This window comes from Carlito syrichta, unplaced genomic scaffold, assembly GCF_000164805.1.
Source record: "Carlito syrichta isolate Samal-C Ts95f unplaced genomic scaffold, Tarsius_syrichta-2.0.1 Scaffold119051, whole genome shotgun sequence".
NCBI lineage: Eukaryota > Metazoa > Chordata > Mammalia > Primates > Tarsiidae > Carlito > Carlito syrichta.
In genome coordinates this window covers 3597-24635 of record NW_007063147.1, presented here as the reverse complement: position 1 = coordinate 24635, position 21039 = coordinate 3597, and the positions used below count along the sequence as shown (strand labels likewise).

The following is a 21039-nucleotide window of genomic DNA, read 5'->3' as shown; positions in this document are numbered from 1 at the left end:
GGCGGAAGGATTGCTGGAGCCCAGCAGGTCGAGGCTGCGGTGCCCAGGAGCGGCCACTGCGCTCCTGTCTGGGCGACAGAGTGAGACTCCAACTCAAAAAAAAAAAAAGATTTGTTTTTAAACTCTTTGTCTTTACAGTACTTAAAGATAGCCGGGCACGGTGGCTCAGCCTGTAATCCCGTGTCTTTGGGAGGCTGAGGTGAGTGGAATGCCTGAGCCCGTGGGTTCGAGACCCGCCTGGGCAACTTGGCGAGACTTCATCTCTATGATAAAATTAAAAATTAGCCGGGCGTGGTTGCGCATGCCTGTAGTTCCAGCTACTTGGATGGCTGAGGTGGAAGGATCGCCGGAGCCCAGCAGGTCGAGGCTGCGGTGGCCGGGAGCGGCCACTGCATTCCAATCTGGGTGTCAGAGTAAGACTCCAACTCAAAAAAAATAAAGAATAAAAAAATAAAGTACTTAAAGATAGATTTTTATAACCTTGTTTAATGTATCCTTGTTTGCTGGAATAATTCTTGAATTTCCACTTTGAATGTTTTTCTTCATTCTTATATGTCTCTTTGTAATAAACATAGTTTTCATGCTTTAAATAGAATATGTTTAATAATAGTGTTTTTTCTATCTTTTTTAGCTCTTATTTGTTAGACATCAGTTTAAAATAGCTTTCTTCAGTGAGTTGAAACAAGATACACAAAATGCTCTGAAGTAAGTTTTTAACAGTTTTCAAACTAAATTTTTCTTATTTTTATACTAACAGTAACATAAGTGGACATTTCTGAATCTCAACCAAACTATAATTAATTTAAAATGTTTCTGTTGGTTAGATTCAGGTATTTAATATTTTACTTAGTCTAGAGATGAATGGAATATAATATTTTAGGATTTAAAATATTTATTATTGGAAATAAATTTCATAGTGTCATAAAACTTTCTGGTCTGACTAACATTAAATTTTATAATTTATAGAAATGTAATTTAAAAATTTTCTCTATCTTGAATTTTTTTTTGTATTCACGGTAAAATTCTTGCGTTAAGACAGATTTTCAAAGTGTAGTATAGTATACATGAAACATTATCTAAATGAGACTTGATTTTTTAAAAGTTTTATGCAGTAGTACATTTATTCTATTCAAGTATGGTTTTTTAAAAAATTTATTTTATTTTGTTTTTTAGTTTTAATGCCTGTTGGTAGCATCATTTTCCATCCAAAGGCTCTGCTTATAGCCTTGAAGATTAGCTGCAGATATGTTGGCAGTGATTAAACATTTTATTCCTTCACTTTTACTAAGCACAATTTAATAAAACGTGACCTCTTTATAGCTTTAACTCAAATTTTAAAGATTGACAGTGGCAGTATGACAAAGGGATAAAAAGCAGCTATTTATCCTAAAATTGAAGAGGGGGAGAAAAATTGAAGGCAATGAAAATAATTTTAAGCTGGACTCAGTGGCTCAACCTGTAATCCCGCGCGTTGGGAGGCTGAGTCCGCGAGTTCGAGACCCGCCTGGGCAACTTGGTGAAACCTCATCTCTACAATAAATCAAAAAATCTGCCGGGCATGGTAGCGCATGCCTGTAATTCCGGCTACTTGGAAGACTGAGGCGGAAGGATCGCCAGAGCCCAGCAGGTTGAGGCTGCTGTGGCTAGGAGTGGCCACTGCATTCTAGTCTGGGCGACAGAGTGAGACTCCAACTCAAAAAAAAAAAAAAAAATTCTATTATTCACAGGAATTTGCAAAAACATTTTTGTTGTTATTGAGGTGCTAATCACCAAGTTGTATTCTCTGAATCTCATCAACATCCTGTAGTTGTAACTGGCTTTAATGTCGTTTATTTTTATGGATATTACTTTAAAACCTATTTCAGTTCTGTTCAAAAATAATTCTGGAAAGAAATAAGCTTACCTGAAAAAGTTCAGAACAAACTTTCTTTCCTGAGTCGCTCATGAAAGAACAGTTTTTTTCTATGGAGAAGTCTATTTTGAGTTTTTCTCATTACCTTCCATGTTCAGGCTGGGCCCTGTTCTTCACAGGCCCTTGTTTCTCACCACCATTCTCTATCTGTCCGAGCTTCCTTAAGGACAGTTGTCCCTCCCCTACAGCCTCTACCTGCTACCAGTGATGCCCACTTAGTCTGAAGAGGTCCTTGGGGTGAAGAAGTTGACCTGTGTTCTGTCTTAATATCACCTTTGCTAATATGTTCTCTCTTTGTTTGAGAGCTTGTAATGGTACTTCTAAAATATATGTATTTTAATAGAATGCTAAGTTTGCAGTGTAATTCTAAACAATTGTTCAGTTTACTTTCACTTTTCAGTTTGTTTTTTATTGGTTATTGACAGATATTAATGATAGAACAGTGTTCATGTGATGGTTTTGTTCTTTATGGAAAGTCATTGATTCCTCCCACATATTATTAATCAATAGATTATTTTTCAGGAAATCAGAGATTGACATGTATGTTATTATTGAGCTGTTGAGTGCAAGAAATGTTGAGTAAATACTGTTATTTCTAATAATTTTGTTCTTAGAAATCTTTTCTTGATTACATTTATATAATTATTAACCACCCTCTCTTTCTTTCTATTAGGAATTATAGGACTGCCTATAATCTTGTGCATGAATTGAGAGCCCATGAAACTAATATTCTGGAAATTAAAACTATGGCAGGATTTATAAACTACAAGGTAATAAATAATTCTACTTCCGAATAAAGAAAATTTATCTTTAGACATTAAATTACCTCTTTAAAATTTGAAAATTAAAATTAGATTCTTGCTCTGAAAAGTTAGTCTTTAATTATGCTCTCCTCTTTTATATCATTTTATATCAAAAAGGTATGGCACCCTAAAAAAAATGGTTAGTTTTTGAGTTGATGGTTTCTAGAGTTATTTAGTGTTGAGAGGGTTTTCGGTATTTTGTTTTTTTGTATAAGTAGGGAGGTGTGAGAAGAAAGCTGTTATTGAATTCTAAATGATACAATGTATTAGAATTATGTGAGCCTTCCTTGGTTTAATAGCACAGAAAAAGTATATCTATTCACTTTACAGGATACTTTCATACCAATTACTTGAGCATTTTACTTTAAGATTGTATGTCATAGAAATAGGTGTGCTCAAAAGGTAAGTGGCAACTATTTGTTTTGCTTTTAATTTTTCCACATTCATCTTAAAGATGTCTGGCACTGGGTTGGTGAAGTGTGGGCAAATAGATACTTTAATTCATTGTTGGTGTTTAAGTGTAAGTGGTACAGCTTATCCTGAGGCTGAAAATATTTTGCAGTGGCTATCAGTTTAAAGTGGATGTTCCCTTTGACCTAGTAATTGCATTTTAGGAAATTTATTTGATATATATGCTAACACTTGCAAATCTCATATACATAGATATTTTTTGTTATATTTTCTAATAGGAAAGGATTTGAAAAAACCCAGCAATCAGGGATTGGTTATATAAATTATAACTCTAAACAGCAGAACATTATATAGCTATTAAGAATAAGGCAGCTCTACGAGGGGGGGGAAGAAAAAAATGGAATTTATTTATAAAAAATAGTGTATTCTTACATGTTTACGCTTCAGTCACCTTCGAGTACTCTTTGTTGATGCAGTACACTTACTGAGACACTTTTTCCACTGCTCAAAACAGTTTTTGAATGCATCAATTTTGATGCCTAATTTAGTGCTGCTGTTTTTTGTTTCACCTCTTCCACACTGGCAAAATATTCACCTTGGGGGTCTTTTTTCATCCAGGGAAACAAAAAAAAGTGTCTTGGGGCAAGATTGGGTGAATAGGGAGGGTGGGGCACGGGTATCATGCTGTTTTTGGTCAAAAACTGCAGAATACTCAGCACGGTGTTGGCAGGTGTATTGTCATGTTGAAAGTCACCTGCTTGCCTCAACTCAGTAAGTTTCTTCCACAAATCGTGATGCAGCCTTCTCAAAACTTCCAGATGAAAACTTTGGTTGACTGTTTGATGCGAAGGAACAGATTCTGAGTAAAGGCACAAATTAGCATGTTCAATATGATGCACTTTGTGTAAAGGATAGTTTATGTAGAAATGCACACATATAACTTGTCTCGGTAGGATGTGTCAGGAGGCACGGGCCAGGAACCGGTTGCCCCAGGAGAAGGAATTTGGATGCCTGAGGGCCGAGGGCAGATGAGAGACTGACTTTCCTGTATTCTCTTGTTCTTAAAACGTGAAATTGAAGGTTGTTGCAAGCACACAAAAGTAAATTTAGGCGTTGTTTCTTCCTTGTTTCCTCTTAACCCAAATACATAGAGGTTATTACTGTTTGAAATAGTATTCCAGACACAAAGTTTTCTAGTCTTTTTGTAATTCTTGTTTGATGTGCTTTAATTGTGCTACAGAAAATCTTTAGTTTTCTGCCTGGCGTAGTGGGTCACACCTGTAATCCCAGTACTTTGGGAGGCGAAAGCAGAGGATTGTCTGAGCCCAAGGGTTCAAGACCAGCTTGGGCAACTTGGCGAGATCCCATAACTACAATTTAAAAAAAAATTAGCCAAGCATGTTGGCGTGCACCTGTTTGGTTCCATATACTTAGAAGACTGGATAGATATAGGAAAGATCGCCTGAGCCTCCAGCAGGTCAAGGCTGCGGTGGCTGTGAGCATGCCACTGCACTCCAGCATGGGTGATAGAGTGAAACTCTAACTTAAAAAAAAAAATAAGATCTTTAGCTTTCTTTTTTTTTTTTTGAGTTGAAGTCGCACTCTGTCGCCCAGACTGGAGTGCAGTGGCACGCTTCCAGCCACTGCAGCCCCGACCTACTGAGCTCCAGCGATCCTTCCGCCTCAGCCTTCCAAGTAGCTGGAACTACAGGCGCGCACTAATTTTTGATTTATTGTAAAGATGAGGTCTCGCCAGGTTGCCCAGGCAAGTCGTGAACCTGTGGGCTCAGGCGATCCACTCACCTCAGCCTCCCAAAACGCGGGATTACAGGCTGAGCCACCGAGCCTGGCTAGATCTTTAGCTTTCTGATGAATCTAATACTAAAGGTTAATCTATCCTTTCTCAGTTACTTTTGGAGAGAGTTATTTTAGCCTGTGTTTATGTTTTTCACTGGGAATAATTTTTAAAATTCTATATTTTTAGACAGCTTTTGTAAAGTATAGAATAAATTCAGTACAAGTACTGAGTTACTTTATTTCATTTCTAAAAGGGACATTACGTCTGGTTTTGGTATAACCATCCAGATGAAGAAAATCAGTTCTATTGCAACGAACTTCAGAGAAGGAAATCCCATAGTCTTTTTAAAAAGTTATTCTCAGACTTTATTTATTTTTAAATGGCTATGTCTTTTGACTTTAATTTTTTTATGTTCAGTATTTTGGGATCACTCTTACATTTTGCAGATCTGTAGGCTGTGTTTTCAACACAATACACCGTTGGATGCAATTGCTCAGTTCCGAAAACACATTGACTTGTGTAAGAAAAAAATTGGAAGTGCGGAGTTGTCTTTTGAGCATGCTGCTTGGATGTCTAAACAGTATGTTTTAAATTGTACCTTTAGAATATTTTTAAAAATAATGGGGTTTGGAGAAATGTAGCTAGCATGGACTTTGGTTCTAAAACTGAACTAAATTTTTTGTCAGTAAGTAGGTTTTTACTGACTTTACTACTGTACAAGTTTGTTCCTGATAATAATATATTGATTCACATCATTCCTTAATGGAAATCATTTAATTCATCCTTTTCATTCAGCATAAATTTGTTGAGTTTCCACCATGTGTCTAGATCCTGACAATATAACAGTAAACGAAGCGAAGTTTCTGCTGTCATGGAACTTACTGTTTGAAACTAATGTTTAAGAGTTGCTGAAATGAGATTGTTCCCAGAAACTTGGATGTATTTGAGTGGTGGAAACTATGTTGAGATCTAGTTTGACGGCATATTTATATAGACTTGTTAGTACAGAAGAGATGACTTAAATACAGACTTTATCTGTAACCTACTATTAGTGTGTATTTGCAAAGAAATTGTAATAAATATTAACTGTTAATCAGTAGTACTATTTTAATACAATCTGTTGTGGTTAAGGGTTCCCTGGATGAATAATTACTAGAAGTAAGCTTTTTTTTAAAAAATTCTTTTTTATTTCTTGATTTTTTTTTTCTTCAAGGTTCCAGGCCTTTGGAGATTTATTTGATGAAGCTATTAAGTTAGGGTTAACAGCTATTCAAACTCAGAACCCTGGTTTCTATTATCAGCAGGCAGCATACTATGCCCAGGAGAGGAAACAACTTGCAAAAACTCTCTGTAACCATGAAGTAAGTTACCAACTTCTATATTATCTAACATTTAGGAAATTAATTAATCTTCTCTTGAAAGAAGCTAATATGGATTGGTGTCTTTAAATATAATCAGTTTATATATTTTTTGGTTTTAGGAGTTAAGATGGTTTTTGGTTTGAGTACTCCATTTTTACCTGTGAGTTGAGCAGTTTTTCTTTGAAGAACTAATTTATGTTTAGCAATAATTTAATGATTTAGACAAGAGAAAACTACTTTAAAATGAAAGTCACATTTTAGTCCTTGTCACAGTATAAATTCATTGCTATAGTAATTATAGAAACAATATTTGTTTGGAAGAGATTAGAGGAGGGTGCTCTACTTTGACCCACAAGAGAAGTTTTCCTCTATGGAAAACTCTTAAGAGTCTGTTAGTTAATTGCATAGTTTCTTAAACTTGACATTTCATTTTGCCTTTCTCTTGGATGGTTACATTTAGATATTAGTTTCCCCATAAGTGTCTTTAAAATAAGAATATGGTATATATAAATAACATTTATATTATATAGTTATATCTGTTTATTTTGATTAAAACCTGCAATTTTTTCTCTGATAATGTGACTATTATGAATAGTACTCTTTTAAAACTGTTCCAAAAACAAATAGTTTGCATATTAGTACTTTAAATGTGTGGGTTTTTTCCTGTTAAATAATATCACTGTTTTTACCAGTTATTTTTATATGATTTATAACATTATTGTATGTATTTTTTTTAAGTCTGGCATATTATAACTCGAGCACAGTATCTTAAAAAGTAATTAAAGCTAGGTTTTATAAATATAAAGAAATGGATATTAAAAAATATCAGTGGTTAGAATGTAAAATAATATTTTTGTTAAGAAAATAATTTGGCCGGGCTCGGTGGCTCAGCCTATAATCCCAGCGCTTTGGGAGGCCAAGGTGAGTGAATTGCCTGAGCCCGCAGGTTCGAGACCCGCCCAGGCAACTTGGCGAGACCTCATCTCTACAATAAACCAAAAATCAGCCGGGCATGGTAGCACGCTCCTGTAATTCCGGCTACTTGGAAGGCTGAGGTGGAAGGATCGCCGGAGCCCAGCAGGTCAAGGCTGCGGTGGCCGGGAGTGTGCCACTGCCCTCCAGTCTGGCAACAGAGTGAAACTCTAACTCAAAAACAAAAAAAAAAGAAAAAGAAAGAAAATAATTTGAGAAACTTTAAAACTGTGTATATCTTTTATCTGAAATTTTATTTTCAGAAATACAAGGGCAGAAAATAAATCCTAAGAGATAAGTACCAATAATTATTTATAAAGTTGTTCTCACAGGTTTATTAATTGTAATATAATCTAGAAATAAGATGAATAACTAAAGAGAATTTGATAAAATATGGAACAGCAGGAAGCCATGAAAAATAATGTTTTGGAAAAATATATTTAATGATGAGTGAAATGTACAGAATATATTTAAAGTAGGTTGAAAAATTATTCTGGCCAGACATGGTGGCTCACGCCTATAATCCCAGTACTTTGGGAGGCCGAGGTGAGAGAATTGCCTGAGGCCATGGATTCGAGACCAGCCTGGGCAACTTGGCAAGACCTCATCTCTACAATAAATCAGAAAAAATATTAGCCGGGCTTGGTGATGTGTGCCTGTAGTTCCAGCTACTTGGAAGGCTGAAGCGGAAGGATCACCTGAGCCCAGCAGGGCAAGGCTGCGGTGGCTGAGAGTGTGCCACTGCACCTCTGCCTAGGTGACAGAGTGAGACTCCAACTCAAAAAAAAGAAAAAAAAGAAAAATTATTTTAATCATTAACAAATTTTTGCACACAAAATCTGGAAGAATGATGTATATAATACATTCTTTTTTTTTTTTTTTTTAAGATGTGAGGTACAATTCAGGGTTAGATATACAAACGACTATGCAGGTACCCTTGTTGATGAGGTGTGCACCTCCCTCCCCTAGCAGTTTCTCTCAACTGCCAATCCAATCCCCCCTCTCCTGGCAGTTTCCCACTACTACCAATCCCTTTCTTGTAGTATTATGATAATTGTTCAAGGTCCGCTTTTGAGTGAGAACATATGGTACTCTGTTCTTTGTTTCTGTGATAGATCACTGAGTATGCTTGACTCTACGGTCCATTCTTAACAGTGATAGTAGGTTTGTGAGTGATTTAAATGTTAATTCTTTACCTTTTGGGTGTTCTCTACATTTTTCGGCAGTGTACACATATTACATTTTGGTTTCATAGGGAATGAATTACAAAGAAGAAAGAGCAGTGTAAATCTTTTAATTCTGGTTCCAAAAAAATTCTCCCACAATACCAGGACTTAATACGAAGCGATAAAGAAGGAAAATAGTGTTTTCTCTTTAAACCTCCTTATAATATTGCTTTCATTTTTATAAAGAGCACTTATACGTATGGAATAAATACCAAGTATAATTTGTAATAAATTTGTACTGGTTTATAAATAAAAACGTAAGTGTGATGAAGTTAGTTACTATATGAAATCTTTTTTCTGAATCAGATTGATGAATTTTTATGAGTACCTGAATATTAATATTAGTATAAGTTTTGTTAAAATGTCCACCAATTTGATATTTGAATGTGTGCTCCTATTTTTGAAAACTTTTTGTTCAGTGAAAGATTGGGCAAGAGTTTGGGATGGGTTACGTAAACTATTATTTAGGTTTGTGTTTTAATTTACAGGCTTCTGTAATGTATCCCAATCCTGATCCCTTAGAAACACAAACAGGCGTTCTTGACTTTTATGGACAAAGATCATGGCGACAAGGAATACTAAGTAAATAACTTTTCCCTCCACCCTTTTCTCTCAACCTCAAAAGGCAAAGATAGGTATTATAATTTTTCCATCAGCTGCGTAGGCGTAAGAAATTATGTTGAAGTAAAAATGTATGCTTTTTAAACATTGTTTTTTAACATTTGCAATTTTTTAGTTTTTAGGATGCTTTATATCACTCCATCTTAGAGTGACTGACTTTATAGTTAAAAATGTTTATGTGATTAAAACACGTGAACTGGTGCAGTGGCGTCGCCTGTAGTCCCAGCTATTAGGGAGGATTGCTGTGACTGTGCCTATGAATAGCCACTGCATTCTAGCCTGGGCAGCATAGTAAGACCCTGTCTCCAAAAAAAAGAAAAGAAGCAACATTTGGACATTGATTGTCTTAAATGACACAATAAGCCACCATCGTCTACTTAAATATTTTAATTCCAGTTCTAATGATTTGGCATTTTAAAACAGCGTTAGCATGTATCACCTTAAAAACAGTTTGTTTACATCATGTTTGTGCTTTATACACAATTTGATTTGAACAGTTGAGGCTTAAGTGTTAAGAAATTATTTACTCTAATCTCTAGAGAATGTATTCTCTGTAGAGGATGATACTGATATTAAGAGGGGAGACCCTAAAAAGCCGGAATTTGTTTATTAAAAAATTGTGTATTTATTCTTACATGTTTAAACTTCAGTCACCTTCAGAGTGCTCTCTGTTTGCTGCAGTATACCTATTGAGATGCTTTTTCCACTGCTGAAAACAGTTTTTGAACTCTTCCGTTTTTATGCCTTTTAGTGCTTCGGCCATTTTTTGGTTTCACCTCTTCCACATCGGCAAAACGTTTCCCCTTGAGGACTTTTTCATCTGGGGAAGCAAAGTCGCTCAGGATGAGAGCAGATTAACAGGGAGGGTGAGGCACAGGGGCCATGCCATTCTGGGTCAAAAGCTGCTGAGCACTCAGTGTGGTATGGGCAGGTGCACTTGTAAATCACCCATTGTGAAATGGGCAAATGTGAAAGTCTCCAAAAAATGTTTCACTAAAGCTGAACACAGCTTCTCACAACAATGATAATTGGTACACTGAAACTGATGGGTTCCTAGAACACTTAACTGGTGGGGAAAGCCCATATTATGAGGGGCCCGTCCTCCAAAAATAATTCCATTTTTGGGGGAGTTCACCCCTCTTATTGTTCATATGGTTGATTCCACTAAATCACAGAACATTGTGATCAGTAATGGTCCCTTCAGAACAGAAATCACAGAGGAGTTTTCATGTAATAATGATGTCTCTTAGAACCTTTAAGATTCTAGAATGTTTCAGAATCTGAAATATGTTAAAGCATTCAAGGAGTGTACATGTGCAGTGTTGATGTGAAGAGCTATGTTAAATGTACTATCTAAGATGGGTCGTGTCTTATCTTATACAGGTTTCGATCTTTCTGATCCTGAAAAAGAGAAGGCAGGAATTCTTGCCATTCAGCTAAGGGAGAGAAATGTTGCTCACTCTGTAAGTTTTTTCCCTCCAATATAAATTAATTTTTACAGTATTCAAAGAAAGTATGAGAAGATTTTTATTGAAATGGCTCACACTTCATTTTTTCTTACAGGAAATAATAATAACTCTTCTGAGTAATGCTGTTGCACAATTTAAGAAGTATAAGTGTCCAAGAATGAAAAGTCATCTAAGTATGTATGCATAACATGCCACAATTTCATGAAACTTTGAAAAATTTTAACTTATGTATATAATTTTTTTTCCTTTATAGTGGTTCAGATGGGAGAAGAATATTATTATGCAAAGGATTATACCAAAGCTTTAAAGTGAGTCTTATCCACTATGTATTTTTATAAGCATTTAGATTACCTTACAGTGAAATAGGAATAGAGATTGTTTGAGAGATTTATTATTTTCACATCTATTTCTATTTGTGTTAAACTACATTTCTGTAATATTTTTTCTGGTGCCATTTATGGCACAATCTTATCCAAAATGTCAAAAATTTTCAAAATTTCACATTCAACTAAAGGTGAAAATACCTGTTAAGCTATCTCAGCAAAATGTTCTTATATTTATATAAAATGAGAAAGATGCTTTTTTTCTCCCCAAGAATTCTTCAGACCCTTTCTTGGGAAGCTGTTTCAGTACATCTTATATTTTGTCTTCCAGGTTGCTGGATTATGTGATGTGTGATTATCGTAGTGAAGGATGGTGGACTCTGCTCACCTCTATACTGACTACAGCTCTGAAGTGTTCCTACCTCATGGCCCAGTTAAAGGATTATATTACTTATTCCCTAGAACTCCTTGGGAGAGGTAACTTGATGTTCTTTCAGTAAAACGCTTAGTTTGTAAAATTATTTAGCATCCTTAAACTTTTTAAAATTTGAAGAATAATTTAGTCTCAAATATTTAATTGTTCTTTCACTATGTCCAAGTCACTGCGCTTAGTTATCTTAGAAGAGTGATTTATGATAAAGTACTTTTATAATATTAAATGACAGCAGTAGGCTTACTTAACCTATTTTATATTTCTAATTATTTTTCCTTCTCACTTCACATTAGCTTCAACTCTGAAAGATGATCAGAAATCTCGAATAGAAAAGAACCTTATAAATGTTTTAATGGTAGGTTGGTATTTTTTATATAAAATATGTTGTAGCAATATATATTCCTGTGTCTATATCTACATATATGTGTATTTTTTTTTTCAACTGGTTGAATGAATGTTTAACCCTGTGTTGGTGCAGAATGAAAGTCCTGATCCAGAACCCGACTGTGATATCTTAGCTGTGAAAACTGCTCAGAAGCTGTGGGCAGACCGAGTTTCTCTGGCTGGCACCAATATTTTCACAATAGGAGTACAGGACTTTGTACCATTTGGTAGGTAGCCAACATCTACAATATTATTTCAGAGAAATCATTCTTATTTCTATAAAACCAATAGATGCAGAATAATAATATAAAAATCAAGGATAAATTTTCAAAGTATTATTATTTTATGGATAAACTGTAATTTTTTTTCTCCTCAGTTACTTAGAAAAATAATCAAGTCTTAAGTACTTGATTTATGTCTCCAAACAAACTTTGTTCATTTGTAGTTCAGGAGTTATTAGAAACACTTGAAAAGACAATTATTTCAAAAGTTTTTATGCTTTGTTGTCTAGGCAGATATTTTGAAATAAGTTAACATTGTTTTCCTTTAAAATCTCATCACCTACATTTCATAAGCAACTATGTTTTAAAGATGGTTTTGAAGATATAATTTATTTAAATTTTATTTTAAAAAGTGAGCTACATGTATCTCTCTTGAAATGCCTTAAGTGCAGAAGTCAGTAAGAATGGCCAGTGCATATATGTCTTTTCTAAATAGCAAATGTGGTTCACAGAATAATGTAGTCATGCATATGAGTCTTGGGAATCTGGTAGTGTGTAACTCGGCCCTTTTTGTTTATTTCTAGTGCAATGCAAAGCCAAGTTTCACGCCCCAAGTTTTCATGTTGATGTTCCTGTTCAGTTTGATATTTATCTGAAGGCTGATTGTCCACACCCCATTAGGTTTTCCAAGCTCTGTGTCAGCTTTAATAATCAGGTAATGGTATGTTTTTATGTTTTGCATGTATTTTATTGTAGCTTGCGTTAGACTAGATAAAATGAGCTTAGTGAGTTTTAAGTCTTACAGGTTTCATAGTGTAAGCTTTTGTAAGATCTATTTAAAAGAAAATATACTTATATTTCTAGACTTCATTACCCGCAATTCACGTTTTACACTTTTCTTACCCTAATTTTTGTTTTCACTCTATGCTTCTGAATTCTAAGAATTCTGTGTGTATACTTTTTGTAATGTGTAACTGGAATTTCAAATAGGATATATTCAAAATGAATGTAATATAACTTCAAAATAATTTGCTTTATATTCTTTTTTAGTATTATTAATGTTACTTGTTTGTGATTATAGAACAATTATAATTTATGTTTGGTGTTAAAAATTTGAGATGGGGCCGGGCTCGGTGGCTCAGCCTGTGATCTCAGCACTTTGGGAGGCTGAGGCTAGTAGATTGCCTGAGCCCACAGGTTCGAGACCCACCCAGGCAATTTGGCGAGACCTCGCACGCCTGTGGTTCCAGTTACTTGGAAGGCTGAGGTGGAAGGATCACCTGAGCCCAGCAGGTTGAGGCTGTGGTGGCCGGGAGTGTGCCACTGTACTCCAGTCTGGGCAACAGAGCGAGACTCGAACTCAAAACAAACAAACAAACAAAATTTTGAGATGGAATAGATGGTTATAAAGTTAAAAGTAAATATGGAAGTGTTATCTTTCCAATTCTATTCTCATACAGGTTTTCTCATACAGGTTTTCTCTGTAACTTCAGAATGATCTAGACATTTTCAGTACATGCGTATAAAGGCAACTTTTTCCCTGCAGAATTAGCATCACAGTGTAATTGCTGCATTTTAATATATTTGAAGTGTGGTATAGTATAGTCAAGTACTTGATTACATTACAACTTTTGCAGTCATAAGTGCACTTAATAGATCATCATCTTCTAGTCACCCAGAAAATACGGTGAGCCTTTAATCAACAAGCATGTATTGAGCATCCTAGTCTTCTTAGCATTCTGAATCTGAAAGAGTATGGCTGATGGCAGCCCCATTAAAATGGTAGTATTTTGGGGCAAGGGCCAGACTGACTCAAAGACTGCCCAAGTAAGTAATGAAGACTAAATTATGTACTGTAGGCCAGAAGTACAGTTGTAATAGGCATGCCCAAGAAAAGGAAGGAAGTCACGAAAGGGAAGATGAACATAAGATATAAAAAGATCGGAGGGACAGAACATGTTTGATGGTAAGAAAACACTGCGTGGAAATAGGAGGACACATTCAGTGTTTCTGGGCAAGGAGTCTCACCGGAGCAACGGTTTGTCATGCTGGGGAGTGTGAAGTAAGACTGGTGGCCTAAAGGAACCTTAAAGAGTTAAGCAGAGATAGACTAATAAATAGGTGTCTTTCAAAATTTATTTATTTATTTATTTTTATTTGTGTTCTGTCTATGTATTGGATGCTGGTAAAGAGAGGTTAATATCTGTTTTAGTAGAATTTGATTGATAAGAAGTGAGAAATGTTCCTGTAATGGAATGTTTAGATAAAGCTCAGTCTCCTGCAGAACAGTGTGTTTTATTCAACACAGACCCTTACCCAAGGAGTCCTTCTCATTAGTTTGAGAATTTTAAAGCAAGAGCATGAAATTTATGTTTAAGAAATTTTATTCTAGTAGCAAAATACAAAGAAATAATATCATGGAAACCAATTGAGGCTCTTTATATTTATCTAGGAACAAAAGCATGAGGATTTGGATTAAGATCTAGTGCTGGGAATGGAGATTTAGGGATACAAGAGACATTTAAACATAGTTGAGTCTGGATTGCTGAGTGTGTAGAGAGGATAAAGAATGGGGATAGGATGAACAAAAGACAGGAGCTTTTGTACATACTTGGATGGAATTTCTCTCCTCTCTTTGGCTAGTTAATTCCTTGACTTTTAGGCTTTTATAGCCATTAATTGTATTAGTCACACCTATGCTTTACTTTTGCATGTATGATTATTTGATAAATTACTTGTTTTTCTTACTAGAATCTAAGCTTCACAAGGGCAAGTCTTTTTTTTTTTTCTTCTCACCATGAAATAAGTCTGGAATTAGAAAGTCAGTACAGGGCTCTTATTTTACTTTTCCCTTAATATCTTACTTTTCCATTTTTTCCTTTCCTTTCTTTCTTACAATAAACAAACTACTGCAATTAAAAAACTAACAAAAATGCTAAAATAATTCAGGTGCAGTGGTTCATGCCTTTAATCCCAGAACTTTGGAAGGCCGAGGCGGAAGGATTGCTTGAGCCTGAAGGTTTGCTCGAGCCCAGGAGTTTGAGGCTATTCCGGGCAACATAGTGCGACCTTGTCTCTACAAAAAATAAAAAAAAGTAGCCAGGTGTGATGGCATTTGCCTGTAGTCCCAGCTGCTTGAGAGGCTGAGGAAGGAGGACTGCTTGAGCCCAGGAACTGGTGATGATCATGCCACTGCACTCCAGTCTGGGTGACAGAGTGAGACCCTGACTCAAAAATAAAAATGCTAAAATAAAATATAAAGCAATTAGTTTTAAGAATTAGCTTATACTATGAATATATCTTATTTGAAATTCAGGATACAAATATAAGGAAAAAAAGCAGAGTAGCTTTTCTGAGCATGTGGAAGTGAGAAAGTTTAAAATTGAATTGTGTAAGAATTTCTATGAAGGTAATTCATCTGCTGAGATAGAAGATGTTCTTGGAAAGTTCTTGATATTTATTGAATAGTTAAGAAAGGTGATTCCATAGTTAGACACATGAAAGTTGTCTGTTCATTCATCTGTCAGGAGTGTGCTGTTCTGAGAAGGCAGATACATGTTCACTCTGGGACATGCTGAGTTTGAGTGCCCAATAAGTTTCATGCTCCTATGAGGATCTAATGGCTCCACTGATCTGACAGAAGGCAGATCACTTGCCAGCCACTCACCTCCTGCTATATGGCCCTGTTTCTAACAGGCCATGGACCAGTACAGGTCTACAGCCCCAGGGTTTGGGGACTTCTGTTCTAGACAGCTGTTGGTTTAAGCTTGTAATTGAGGAAATAGGACCAAATAGGACAATTTTACGTGGGAGATATTAGCAGCAAAGGTGCAGGATATGTGGAACTGAAAGAAAGCTAAGGCCTGAAACTTGTGGAACCTCTAAATTAAAGAGACAAGAAGAAGGAAAAAGGGCATGGGGTGGGGGGGAAGCAACCAAGCAGAATGAGAAGTAGGAAAGAGATGGTGTCACAGAAGCCAAGAAAAAAGAACACTCTTCACAAAAAGGAGGTGATAGACAGTATCATTTAGTGCAACAAAGTGTCTCTCTCTAAGATAGGGCTATCTAAATGTTTCCAAAAATCTGTTTGTAAGTATTGAACTGTTTTATGCATGTGGCAACAGTGATTGGATAAGTGCTTCTATTTGGTAGAAAAACACTTTTATTAATACCTCTTCTTAATGCTTCAGTGTGGAGTTAAAACTAAATGAATTCCAAATGACTTGGTGTTTAGTGTTAGCAAAGCATATGATGTTTGATGACTTTTGCTAACTCCTTTTTTAGGAATACAACCAGTTCTGTGTAATAGAAGAGGCATCCAAAGCAAGTGAAGTTTTAGAAAATTTGACCCAAGGAAAGATGTGCTTAGTTCCTGGCAAAACAAGAAAATTGTTATTTAAGTTTGTTGCAAAAACTGAAGATGTGGGAAAGAAAATTGAGGTTAGTTATGAAATTTGCTTAAAAATATTTTTAGGCCGGACGTGGTGACCTGAACCCAGCAGGTCGAGGCTGCGGTGACCATGCGCATGCCACTGCACTTCAGCCTGGATGACAGAGTGAGACTCTGACTCAAAAAAAGGGAAAAAAATAAATGAATAAAAATATTTTTAATTGTAAAAGTATATGTTTATACCAGAAAAAATTTTAATAATACAAAACTTTATTAAGTAAAAAGTAAAAATCTTCCTCCTGGACTTCCCCAAGGAAACCATTCATAATAGTTTGATAGATTTCCTTCCAGACGTTTTTCTGTGACCATACTTGTAGTTTACAATTGTTTTGAGTTTAAAAAGGTGAGAGTGTACTGTACATACTGCTCTGTAGCTGCCTTTTTTAATAGTGTATGTTAGACATCATTTCCTGTTAGTACATAAGACAGAGCTCATTTTTTATGGCTACATAGTTAAGTTTTAAACAATGTATATTATATAATATAGCAGATGTATTTACTGTAATATATAATTCATACTGTGTCTTTATCTTTTTGATGTTTAAACATTGCTGATGACATATTTTAAAATTTTTTAAGAAAAAATAAAGCATGTAAAAGATTCATGTAATATAGATAATTGAAATGCCTTTTAAAAGTATATGATGTAAGCAATATCTTTATTGAGCATAAACTCTGGGGGCAAACTGTGGGTTTAAATTTCATCTCTCCAGCTTACTAGCTGGTAACCCTGGGCAGTTATTTGTTTGTGCCTTCTTAGTGTATTCTTCTGTAAAATGGGGATAATAATGGTACTTATCTCTTAGGATTCCATGAGGATTAGCTCAGTTAATGTAAATTGCTTAGAATAGTGATCAGCACATAGTAAGCACTCATTCAATGCTTATTTTCCATGACTTGAATAGGAGTGGTTAGCTAATCTTAACGAAGATAATCGTTCATAAATTTGTACTACTAATGTTCTTGTAACAGTTTCTGTGATCCTGTTGATTTTATTATTAACCAGTAGCCATAGTTTTTTGCAAATTCATTTTTTAAAAATCCTTCATGATGTTTACTAAATCTCCTGATTGTGTGTTTTATTTATGTCTGAAGAAACCTACCAGACATAAATAATAATTAATAATCCTATTTTGAGTTCTTTTGTTAATGTTTTTAGTTGAAAGAAACATGTATTTAATAAAGCATTTTATTGCTAATGCTATAAATATTTTCAGGAAAAATATTTAGGGAATTAGATATTAGGTCATAATGTATTCGTGGTCATCAAAATATTTAATTATTTCATTCAGCAACCACTAGTTGAGCATCTGTAACATCAGGTACTATGCCAGGTGCTTAACAGTACCGTTCAGTCTGTCTCTTAGCTAGAGAGTCAGGTTATTATCTATGCTTTAAAGATGAAGACATGGAAACCCAGTGCACAGTTAATGTTCCAGCCAGAATAAGACTCTACAGCAGGTATTTTGCTTTCTCTCCTGTGGGTCGCTAGATGAGCTCCATGGCAGTCTGTAATGTATCTTTGTTGAGGAGCGTGATGACAAGCACATATGAGACAGCATTTCTGACAGCCCTTCTTGTTCTAGATTACTTCGGTGGATCTTGCTCTGGGCAATGAGACTGGAAGATGTGTGGTTTTAAACTGGCAGGGAGGAGGAGGTGATGCTGCTTCCTCCCAAGAAGCCTTGCAGGCTGCACGGTCTTTCAAAAGAAGACCCAAGCTACCCAACAATGAGGTTCACTGGGACAGCATAACAATTCAAGCAAGCACGATGTAAGTCTGCTTTGCTGGGCAGATAGTAAAGGCCATGCATCCTATTTTATTTTTCATCGCTCAAACCATTCACACAGAATGGAATAAAACTTTATTCTTTTAAAATTCTAAATGTAAATAAGATGCTGCAAAAAGCCTTTGACAGCTCTGACAGAAAAGCAGAGCAGCTTTGTTACATGAATGACAGCACAAGTAAAGCTAAATAATATAAAAATAATTAGAAAAATGTCTTTATTGTACACTTTCAAATAAAGCAAGAAAGATAAACAACAGTTTCTTCTTCTTCTAGCCAGATGTGTTGCTGTTCATTTGGGCTTTGAAGTTCAGTGTACCCCACAACTGTGTGAATGTATGTGTGGTTATGTACATATAATCGATTCGATGCTCTTACTTATTTTAAATGCTTTGTTTAAATAATTTATTTGCTTTTAAAAAAAATCAGTTACTCAGTTAAGGCTTCTTTTCAAAGGATCATCTCCAGAGTTCCAAACATCTCTGTACATCTGCGACATGAGCCTCCTGCCCTGACTAATGAAATGTATTGTTTGACTGTGACGGTACAGTCCCATGAAAAGACCCAGATCAGAGATGTGAAACTCACTGCTGGTTTAAAACCAGGTAAACATTGGGTTTTTTAAAAAGATTGGTCAATATTAATCAGCATAAAATAAGCATCAGTGTTGTTAACTGTGGGAATTTTGTTTTAAAAAAAGGTGTGAAATAGTGCTCTTCACAGAGTGTTGTTAGGATAATATTTGAATTCTCTATTTTAAGTCACTGATCTTAACACGTTTAGGCCAGGATGCCAATTTAACTCAGAAAACTCACGTGACCCTTCACGGAACAGAACTATGTGATGAGTCCTACCCGGCTTTGCTTCCTGACGTTCCTCTGGGAGACTTACATCCTGGGGAGCAGGTGAGCCTGGGAAACTGGGATTAGAGAGGAAACCAGTTCATTTGTAGTTTTAAATGTACAAGGGGGGACCCAACAAAACCTCAGAATTTATTTATAAAAAATTGTGTATTTATTCTTACATGTTTAAACGTCAGTCACCTTCAAAGTACTGTCCATTTGATGCAGTACATCTAGTGAGATGCTTTTTCCATTGCTCAAAACAGTTTTTGAACTTGTCGATTTTAATGCTTTTTTATGCTTCCACCGTTTTTTGTTCCACCTCTTCCACATAGGCAAAACATTTCACTTTGAGTTTTGCTCATTCAAGGAAACAAAAAGGTCACTCAGGGCAAGATTGGGAGAGTGGGGAGGGCAGGGCACAGGGATCATGCCCACTTGGGTGAAAAACTGCTGAACACTCTGTGGTGTGGGCAGGTGCTCTCATAAATCAGCCATCATGAAATGGGCAAATGCATGGAAAGAATCTAAAAATTCATTGAAGCTCAACAGCCTCTCACAACAATGCTGCCTGGTACACTAATGCCAGTGGGTTCCTAGAACACACACATAGTGAGGGAAGCATGTACTCAAGACGCCTGCCCTCCAAAAGATAATTCTGGTGTTTTTAGGTTCCCCCCATCTACAGTGAATTTTAGGTCATTTCAGAACTTTTTAACAGTATGTTCTAGGACTAAAAAAGTAATTTTTAACTAATGAACATTTTACACACATTTTACATATTTAAATATGTAAATATGTCTTAAGCAGTCAAGGAATTTCAGAACAAATGACCCTCACTGGTATGGAAAATTTGTTGCCTAATAAAATAATTTGTGTTTGTAGCTAAGTGCAGTAGCCTCTCAGTCAACTTTTGTTTCCAAATCTGATAACAGAAAGTTATTGGGAAGTTGGGAATGATAATACAAAGTGATAAAGCAGTATTGGTGCTCCTCATGCTGTGGCAGGAATGTACTCAGAATACTTTTCCTCAGTGGGAGCTTTGATTAGTTGCACTGGAGCATCCTATAAAAGTGATGAAGAATTTAGCCAGTTGGAGCCAGGCTCAGTGGCTCAGCCTGTAATCCCGCGCCTTTGGGAGGCTGAGGTGAGTGGATTGCCTGCACCTGCGGGTTCGAGACCTACCTGGGCAGCGAGACCTCATCTCTACAATAAATCAAAAAATCAGCCAGGCGTGGTAGCGCATGCCTGTAATTCCGGCTACTCGGAAGCCTGAAGAAGAAGGATCACCAGAGCCCAGCAGATCGAGGCTGCAGTGGCCGGGAGCAGCCACTGCACTTCAGTCTGGGTGACCGAGTGAGACTCCAACTCAAAAAAAAAAATTTAGCGTTGGTACAGTAAACTCTAAAAGTGAAAACATTCTAGAGTATTTATCAGGAAAAACTCTGTATTATTAATTACAACACTTACTTTGTTACAGCTGGAAAAAATGTTATATATTCGCTGTGGAACAGTGGGTTCCAGAATGTTTCTCGTATATGTTTCCTACCTGATCAATACAACTGTTGAAGAAAAAGAGATTGTTTGCAAGTGTCACAAGGTATTTTTTTCGTAACTACTTCACAATGTGTCATATGTGGAGTGTTACCCTGTTTTGTGTATTGTTTAACTTGTAAAATAAGTAGTTTCGGTGCTTGTTGTCTATTGTATCTTTTAATAAAACATCTATTGATTTTTCTTTTCATTTATACTGAGATTTGTTTAGGCTGGCATTCATTGCTCAACCATTAGAAAGAAAATCAACTTGTATGACTTTTCATATGCAGAATCAATAGATTTGAGATCTCAAGCAAATCACACATTAGATAAAATCTGTTAGTTGGCTTGTATGCAGAAGGTTTTGGAGAAGAGGAGGTCTCCCCCTCTTTTTATTTTTAATCAATATTTTTTATTATGATATTGTGGGGTACAGTTAAGGGTTAGGTATACAAATACGCTTCATTCAGGCACCCTTGTTGATAAGAGG

At 35.8% G+C, this 21039-nt stretch overlaps 1 protein-coding gene across 1 annotated transcript in view; it reads left to right on the top strand.

The window, feature by feature from the left end:
• The window catches only part of TRAPPC11 (trafficking protein particle complex 11), a gene marked incomplete at its 3' end in the record, with an annotated part of 37622 nt that extends 17009 nt beyond the window's left edge, over positions 1-20613 (top strand). The window contains exons 7-23 of the mRNA XM_008047954.2: positions 632-705; positions 2586-2682; positions 5371-5504; positions 6138-6285; positions 8972-9065; positions 10488-10567; positions 10668-10746; positions 10827-10881; positions 11228-11373; positions 11623-11684; positions 11808-11940; positions 12519-12649; positions 16219-16374; positions 17971-18158; positions 18628-18776; positions 18955-19076; positions 20494-20613. Of these exons, the coding sequence (XP_008046145.1) occupies positions 632-705; positions 2586-2682; positions 5371-5504; positions 6138-6285; positions 8972-9065; positions 10488-10567; positions 10668-10746; positions 10827-10881; positions 11228-11373; positions 11623-11684; positions 11808-11940; positions 12519-12649; positions 16219-16374; positions 17971-18158; positions 18628-18776; positions 18955-19076; positions 20494-20613 (1968 nt within the window). The remainder of the gene's footprint in view (positions 1-631; positions 706-2585; positions 2683-5370; positions 5505-6137; positions 6286-8971; positions 9066-10487; positions 10568-10667; positions 10747-10826; positions 10882-11227; positions 11374-11622; positions 11685-11807; positions 11941-12518; positions 12650-16218; positions 16375-17970; positions 18159-18627; positions 18777-18954; positions 19077-20493) is intronic.
• Positions 20614-21039: the final 426 nt, after the last annotated feature.